This window comes from Miscanthus floridulus, unplaced genomic scaffold (genome assembly GCF_019320115.1).
Source record: "Miscanthus floridulus cultivar M001 unplaced genomic scaffold, ASM1932011v1 fs_308_2_3, whole genome shotgun sequence".
NCBI classification, from domain to species: domain Eukaryota; kingdom Viridiplantae; phylum Streptophyta; class Magnoliopsida; order Poales; family Poaceae; genus Miscanthus; species Miscanthus floridulus.
In genome coordinates, this window is record NW_027096558.1 from 1 (window position 1) to 8,840 (window position 8,840).

An 8,840-nucleotide genomic window follows, 5' to 3' on the forward strand; every position below is an offset into this window, starting at 1 on the left:
CCCCGTGAGAGATCTTTCTCTAGGCGGTTAAGCCTAAATATGTGAGCACGAGGCTCTGATACCAATTGAAAGGATCAAGATGCCCAAGAGGGGGGGGTGAATTTGGCTAATTCTAAATTTCTTTGCAATAATTAAACTCTACGGTTAGCCCAATTAACCCCTTATGCCTAGAAAGTGTTTCTATTAATCTAACGCACAAAAGTTTAGCACCCTAATTTCCAATCCTACTCTAGCATGGCAATTCTAGGAATGTAAAAGACAAGAATTGAATTGCTCAAAGTAAAGAGAGAAGGAGGAACGCGGCGATATTTTGCCGAGGTATCGGAGAGTCGCCACTCCCCACTAGTCCTCGTTGGAGCACCCGCGCAAGGGTGTAGCTCCCCCTTGATCCACGCAAGGATCAACTGCTCTCTACGGGTTGATTCTTCGACACTCCGTCGCGGTGAATCACCCACAACCGCTCATAACTTGAGGTGGGTCATCCACAAGCACCGTCGGATGATCACCAATCTCCCAATCACCACCAAGCCATCTAGGTGATGGCGATCACCAAGAGTACCAAGCACAAACTCTCACTTGACCACGACAAGCCTAATGAGAAGGGTGGACGCACACTTTGCTACTCTTGATCTCACTAATGAGGGCTCTCTTTGGGATTCTCGTATCTCAATCACCTCACTAGGACCTTGCCCTTCTAGGCAATCTCAATCTTAGCTGTTGGAATGAGCAAAAGTGCCCCCACACATGAATGGAGAAAGTATTTATAACATGGGCTGAAAAACGAACCGTTATGTGCCTCTGCGGGGTGACCGAACACTCTGATCATGTTGACCGGACGCGCCGGTCAGTTCACCCCGAACTCTAGTGTTTACAGTGTGACCGGACGCGTCCGGTCGTGATTTTCCCTATCTGCCAGCGTCTGGTCACATGACCTCTCAGCGTCCGGTCACACCAGACGAAAACACCTTGATCAAATGAACTGACCGGACCCTGAGCCAGCGTCCGGTCAGTATTTGATCCTCCATTTACTTCCAACTTTCAAACGTACGTGAATGAAGTTTGCTCCAATGGATCTAAGGGCTTTTAGGAGCTACCTAGTGCTAGGATTAGCAAGTGTGCACCACACCTAACCCACTAGACTCACCTAGGTCAAGCAACCCATCCATACCCCCCTTAATAGTACGGCCAAAGGAAAAAACAAAGTCCTAAACTACTCTAAGTGTCTCTTCAACTCCAATCGACACTTAGAACTAGCCCATCCTTAACATTGTCGTTCATCCTTTGAAAACCGAAACGATTTCCATCGTAGGGGCATGACCACCATGATAGCCCAATCGATCTCCATTACCATGACTTAACTCAATTGCCTCTGCAAAACACACATTAGTTATAGTAATCATGTATTGTCATTAATCACCGAAACCCAACTAGGGCCTAGATGCTTTCAGCTGTGTTTCTTGGGTCGAACTTGATCTCAAGGTGTGCCAAGAAACAAGCTACAATATCACGGTCAAGTATTGAAGTTGAGTGCATGGCATTAGCCAATGCAACAACAGAGATAATGTGAGTCCAAAAATTGCTTGATGAATTGGGAATTCAGCATCCTCATGTAGCTTGGCTGTGGTGCGATAATATTGGTGCTACTTATCTCTCGACAAATCAGTGTTTTATGCACGTACTAAGCATAGTGAGATAGATTTTCATTTTTGTTAGATAGAGAGTAGCGTAAAAGCTGCTAGACGTTTCGGTTGATACATTCTGAAGATCATTTAGCTGATGGATTTACTAAACCGACTGTGGTAGCCAAGATGGACTAGTTTAGAACCAATCTCAACCTAGTGGCTGGCTGAGATTGAGTGGGGATGTTGGGAAACGTGTAACCCAAGGGTTGTTAGGCGTGCACCACGCCTTGTACATCAAGATAGGAAGTTTGGTAGTTTGTTATAGATGAGTCTATCTCTTTGTAAACCTGACTTATTGTACAAGCCACACCAGGAGCTGTTCTTGGTCTCTATAAACATGGAACCGAGTCGGCAGGGACAGGCAAGTCGTTCACCCACTTTCACAATTCATACCGTATCCGTATTCGGATACTCAAATTTGGATATACATGATGTCAATATCCATTCGTATCTTATCCAAAATATCCGTAATCGAATTCGAATTTGAGGTTTACAATAGTTTTCTGTATTCGTCTATAGGTATCCAACCATATTCGATTTGTTTACACCCCTAGCTCCAAGCAGTATATCTCCCGCCGTTTTAGTTCCACCTCAAAATTCAGAAACTCAAAATTAAACTCCCCATAATAATACAGTATTACCCATACAAATTTATTATTTTTGCACTGTGACATACTCATTGACAACGATCGACGATGTCATATAAGACGATCAGATCTTCTTGAATATAATTGGCGCGCCATGCTGAGGATGCAGCGTCAGGACAGTGTACGGTGCATGCGTGTACGAAGGCGACAGTTGGAACTCGAAGCGCTGGAGGATCATGCTCAAAGCCATCTTGGCCTCAAGCAGCGCAAAGTTCTGCCCGATACAGATCCTCGGCCCCCACCCGAAGGGGAAGAATGCTGGTTGGTCCTTGGTCGCCTTTGAGATCCCCTCAGCGAACCTCTCTGGCTTGAACTCATGTGCGTCCTTCCCCCAGACATCAGGATTGTGGTGGACGACGATTATGGGAAGCTCGAGGATTACCCCTGCAGGGTAGGAGATGCCTCCAATCTTCATGTCTTTGAATGTTCTTCGGTTTAGCGTCACTGCCGGTGGATACAGCCTGAGCACCTCGTATAGTATCATGGTCACCTGGATAGCATGTAGGTATAGACAATGTTGGCAGGTACGTAATATAATGTGGAATGGGCTTGGAGAAAACTATGTAGGTATAGTATCATGGTATTGCAAAGAAACACTTGCCGTTTTGAGTCGACCTAGGCCGTCGAAATTGGGCTGCTTGTCCTTGCCGAACACGCTAAGGACCTCCTCCCTCGCACGGTCCTGCCACTCTGGGTGCATGCCTAGGATGACGAGCGTCCACGTGAGCAGCACCGACGTGGTTTCCATCCCCGCGAAGTAGAAGAGCTTGCACTCCTCAATCACGTCCTCGGTGCTCATGCTCAGGCTGCCTTTCCCGCTCTCCATGTTCGACTGCAGTAGCAAACCGAGCAAGTCATTGCCGCTCGCTTCGCCGTTTTCGATTGCACGCTCCCTCTTCTCGATCATGCCCCTTAGAGTCCCTTCGATTTCCCTGTTGATCTCGTTCATCCTCCGATTGTTCTGTGTCGGGAAGAACCTGCATATATAGTTATAGGCAAAATAGCCGAATTCGTCCCTGAACTATCGTGCTTAGCTCAATTTCGTTCCTCAACTATAAAAACATTCGATTCAGTCCCTGAACTATCCAAATCGGGCCAACTTCGTCCATTCGCCGACGTGGCACGCCACGTTGGCTCGCCTAGTCACCGCCGCAGCGCGCGCGCGAACCACGCCTCCCAGCGCCCGGAGTTGAGAGCGTCCTCGTGCTCGCCCAGGAGGAGGATGGCGGCGCCTGTGCTGCGCGCGAGCCCAAGGAAGTCGGCGATCGTGGCCCCCGTCTCGTCGCGGAGCAGGCGGTGCGCGGCGAGGACGCAGTACACGGCGACGCACTCGCCGCGCTTGACGTGGAGAATCCACAGGCGGACGTCCTCGAGGCGGTCCACCATGGCGTGGAACTCGAACGCGAGCCCGAGCGCGGCGGCCACGCGCCCCAGCCGCGCGCCGGTCTCCTGCAGCTTCTGCCTCGACTCACCGACGCCGGTGATCCTGACGTGCGCGGGGGGAACCGCGCGCGTGGCGAGGCTCTGGAGGAGGCCCGGCCACTGGAGCCCCTGCTTGATGTCGAAGTCGATGACGTGGACGCGGTCATGGCCGTCGAACGCGCGGAGCACCCGCTCGTTGAGGGTGAAGTGCAGGAAACGCGGGATCGGGGTGACGGCGTTGAGCACCCGCAGCGCCGTGGCGTCGTCGTCCTCGGCGACGGCGCCGTCAGTGAGCTCGCGCGGCGGGGCGACGTCGAACACGTGCGGCCACATGCGCAGCACGTGCAGCGCCAGCGCCTCGGCGAAGTAGGCGGCCATGCGGTGCATCGGCGTGGGCCCCGCGGGGGAGGCCATCTCGCCCAGCCGCGCCAGGTAGTAGTTGGCGGCGTCGTGGTTGCAGGCGGCGAGGGAGTCGGCGCAGGCGGTGAGCGCGACGACCAGCTCCATGGCCTCCACCCGCGCCGCCGGGGTGCCGTTATGCGCGTGGAGCTGCTCCGGCCGGACCGCCGACGAGCCGCCGTCCGTGCCGCCCGACGAGGCCGGCGAGTTGGACGGCGACTTGATGAACTCCTCCGACATGCCTTGGGGGAAAGCCGCGGCGCTCGGCACCAGGAAGACCTTCTCTTCCTCGGCTTCCTCTCCGTCCCCGGACCCCGCCGCTTGCACTGTCCCTGCAATGGATCAATGGAACCATACCTCATCTCCGTCCCCGCCCATCCTCGTCCGCTTGGCGCGAACGATGGGGGCGCCGTACTCCTCGCCCGCGTCCTCCTCATGGGCCCGCTTAACGGCCCTGCTCCTCTCCCAGACAGCGCCGGCGCCATTGCCGCCGGGCTCCGGCTTGGCGCCCCAGGACACGGCCTGCGTGACCGGCGGCGCCGGGGGGGGGGGGGGGGGGGGGGGGGCGCGGAAGGAGCAGGCGGCGGCCCCGCCGCCGCCGTTCCTGGCGTCGGCCGCCGCGACGCGCAGCGAGGCGCCGGCACCGGGGCCGTCGTCGCGGTTGGTCGCCCGCTTGGAGAAGCCGTAGGGGAGGATGTCGAATCGCTGCGCGGTGCTCATCTGATGCCTCGATGACGAGAAGGAGCAACCAGCCAACATCCCGGAGACGCGACCGGACGCGGTGTGGCAAGAAGAGACCTACTCTCCTCTGCTCTACTTTGCCCTCCTCTGTGGTTTCGTCTTCGTCGTCTTGTTCGTGGATCTCCTCCTCTCTGACGATTCACTCCTCGCTCCCTTTCACTGATCTCCTCACTGTCTCTCTGTGCTATCTGCCTACGGCTAGAGGATCTTTCTTTCCTTGTTTCTTTGTGAGGTGAGTTGCTGCTGTATATGAATGAATGAACGAATCGATGTACAAACAAAAGAGGCAGGAGACCGGCGCGCGGCTGGGGCGCGTGGCTGCCGCGCTCGGGCTCGCGTTCGAGTTCCACGCCGTGGTGGACCGCCTCGAGGACGTCCGTCTGTGGATGCTCCACGTCAAGCGCGGCGAGTGCGTTGCAGTGAACTGCGTCCTCGCCGCGCACCGCCTGCTCCGCGAAGAGACGGGGGCCACGATCGCCGACTTCCTCGGGCTCGCGCGCAGCACGGGCGCTGCCATCCTCCTCCTGGGCGAGCACGAGGACGCCCTCAACTCCGGGCGCTGGGAGGCGCGGTTCGCGCGCGCGCTGCGGCGGTGACTGGGCGGTGACTAAGCGAGCCAACGTGGCGTGCCACGTCGGCGAATGGACGAAGTTGGCCTGATTTGGATAGTTCAGGGACTGAATCGGACATTTTTATAGTTGAGGGACGAAATTGAGCCAAGCACGATAGTTCAGGGACAAATTCGGCTATTTTGCCATAGTTATATTATAATGGCATGAGCGCACGCATATGAATGTGATGACGTTTAATGTACTAGAATTACGGCACTATGTGACAGATCAGAAAGTGCTTACATGAAGCCAGGGATGTACATATACTGGAAGGCCTTGATTAGCCGCTCTGCTTGCTCGCCCTGAAGTTGGAAGATCCTTCGCCCTTCCATGAAGCTGCTGCCAAATGCCGTGCGGGAGATCACGTCTCCAGTGAGGTTCTGAAACTCCGGCCAGATATCCAGTTCATATGATCCGTCAGAACCAGCGAGCTTGTTCTCCCAGCGATCTATAAGCTCAGTACAGCACGTCGAGAACGCCGGCAGCATGCGCTAAAAAAATAAATTTAGTAAGCACACATATCTATATGCTTGAGGCCGTGCATATCGTAACTGAGGCTGATTTCCTGTATGAAGGAAGTTAGCTAGAGAACCTTGAGCTTTTCGAGATGGAATGCGGGGTTCAGGATCCTTCTGTGTTTTGCCCATTTCTCACCATCGTGACTCGCAATCCCAAGGGCGAGCATTTTTATAAGACGCTTGTTCGCGATGAACTTCTCGAAGTGGCCAGACTTGTTTGATAGGATGTCTCTGATTAACTCTGCCTCCGTGATAACTACCCTGGGAATTGGTCCGAACCAGGTGATACAAATGTCGCCTGCAGTTCATCGTTTGCATGTGCCGTTAAAGCTATGAAACTTTCAATTCAATCTTTAAAATTTAGGGAACTTTCCATTTTATAGGAATGGTCAAATTTAGGAAAATGAGCATGACAAAGGACTATCTGAATTTGTTTGCTTAAATATGAAGATGGTGACAAGTAGGCAGCCCTGGCACAACCCTGCGTAAAGCACGGTCTAAAGCACGGCACGGCCTATATATCCAAGTCATGCCTGGACTGGCATGGCTCGATACCGGATACCCCAATGTTGTGAACGGGTCGTTGATGCGGCACGAAGGGTAGGCACAGGCACAGCCCATATAAACAATCGGCTCGACTCACTCGTTAACCACCATAGAGTTTATAACCTCTGTCTTCGTGCCTCTATCCCAAACACCCCAACTTGTCCCTCATTTTCCACCACGAGTGCTCTTCATAATGCTCCCAACTCACCGTCTCCACGGCCTCTAGCCCTTTATGCCATATCTCCTCATTGGCTCTCCGTCTCTCTCTCTCATCGAAAATCTTATATGTAGATCTCTTTATGCTTAGCTTCATTAAAGTATGAAGATTTGAAGTGTTTGACGTATGAAGACTTTGAATTGAATTTGTAATGTATCAAGTGTATATTCAAATGTATGAAATACACTAAAAAAATATAAATTTCTAAGTACTTAGTTTAAGAGGTTTTTAAACATGTGAGCTGACGCATGCCAGCACGGCCAACCCAGTCCACGAGTGAGCCCACAGACAAGCATGGCAAGGCTCATGATGAGCAAGACAGGGCTCGCGCGCGGGGGCGGAGACGGGGGAGGGGACGGCAGGTGGGTATGTGAGGCAGAGGAGTGCGCGACACGAGTGAGTTCGGTGAGAGAGGGGGAGGACGGCACGGGCGAGAAGAAAGAAAGGGTCGCATGGTTACTTTCGACATACCGTGCTCCTTAACTGTGTTGAAGAGATGCGGCATCACACGGGGAACTACGTCATGGCACAACGGCATAGACCTCGATCGTGCCTCGTCGTTGAGCCTAGCGTTCTCCTTGAGGTCGCCGGCCGGGAAGCAGTACTCAGTGCCGGTAAGCCCCTGTGCCCGGAGCGCCCGATCGAGCCGCCGGGGCCGCAGCCAGAATGTCTCCGCGGCCTGGTAGCTCCCCCACGCGATCAGCAGGGCAAGGAGCCCCTGGAACAGGCTCCACGGTGATGGCAAAGCTGCTGCAGCTGCTACGACGTCGTCGTCCATCGTTGCCTTTCAAGTTATGTGCTGTGACAACCACAAGGCCAAAATTGTGCAGTGTGTGCTTCGTGAGAGAGCGAGTGCGATATAAGTAGTAGTGGTAGGCATCGTTTAATTTCTTGCCGGGCACGTACGGTTGGCTTGTGGAATAAGAAAAACCACACCAAACACCGGCCCGAAGCTAGCTAGAAATTGCTGGTTGCATGTGTAAGTGTCGTGTGGCGCAGATTCGTCAATAAGGTCAACAAGGTTTTACCATATAATCGCGCACGGGTCAACAATAAAGGTGTTGCTAAGACTAAGAGAGGAAACGTTGGTCCCTATCTTTTGTTTCTCGAGAAACTAGAGAGTGAATAATATAATAAACGGATTGCACTGAAAGAAACTAGTGACTTACGTGTGCAAGTACGTATGATCGAATCTAGAGGGGTGGACACGACAGGTTGACGATGCAGTGCGCTGCCGTGTTTCCATTCTGCATCGCCGCGGCCAGCAACGTGCTCCAGCCTGAGCGGTGGTGCTGACGATGTACGACTCGTCGAGCTAGGCCTTGGCGCGGAGATGCCGACAAGATGGCGCCACCGCCGTACAGTATGGTCCCGGAGAAGTTGCGTGGGGCGTAGACGACGATGCACAGGGTGACGACGTAGAGGACGAAGAAGTGGGCGATGAACGCCCCTCTGCCCTTGGCCTTGACGACTGCCGCGCCGCGTCATACATGCCTAGCGGCTTGCGGACCGACGGCGCCTTTTTTTTTTCCGATACGGGGAGATTCCCCATTCCCATTCACGACTTAAATGCACCGTATATCTATAATTTTTTTTTTGTGATGTATCATTTAGGTCTATTACCTTTCAAACTGTATTTTTCGGTCCATTAACTTTTGGTGATGTATGATCCAGGTCCATTAACTTTCAAACTGTATTTTTTGTTCCATTAATTTTTGGTGGTGTGTCCTCCAGATCCATCAACTTTTAAATTGCATTTTTTTATCCCTAAACTTTTTAACTGGTTCACCATAAGTCCGTACCTCTTCATTTAGCGAATAGATCTGACATAGCACGTCAAAAAAGCAGCCACCGTGGCCGGTCAACCAAACATAAAATCCAGTCTAATCTACCCGGTACAAAGCCGAAGGCCACCGATATAGGCACGCAGATCACCTAACTCAAACAAAACTCGGACTCCACCAGTCCAACTAGGACCGATTGACCCTGAGTCTCTGATTCGGCTAACATGCATGGCATGTCCAAACGCAGTCACCAATTTGATTCATGTACATAGG

At 52.9% G+C, this 8,840-nt stretch overlaps 1 protein-coding gene and 1 pseudogene across 1 annotated transcript; both read right to left on the minus strand.

Moving 5' to 3' along the window:
• Positions 1–2,286: 2,286 nt before the first annotated feature.
• Positions 2,287–7,574, minus strand: LOC136531240 (cytochrome P450 CYP72A616-like). Its single transcript, XM_066523918.1, has 5 exons — positions 7,255–7,574; positions 6,095–6,318; positions 5,746–5,993; positions 2,931–3,306; positions 2,287–2,819 (listed from the first exon to the last, which is right to left on the minus strand). Exons 1-5 carry the CDS (start codon positions 7,559–7,561, stop codon positions 2,394–2,396), a joined length of 1,581 nt encoding a protein of 526 aa, XP_066380015.1. The 5' UTR covers positions 7,562–7,574; the 3' UTR covers positions 2,287–2,393.
• Positions 3,354–5,164, minus strand: LOC136531241 (protein DWARF AND LOW-TILLERING-like; annotated as a pseudogene).
• Positions 7,575–8,840: the final 1,266 nt, after the last annotated feature.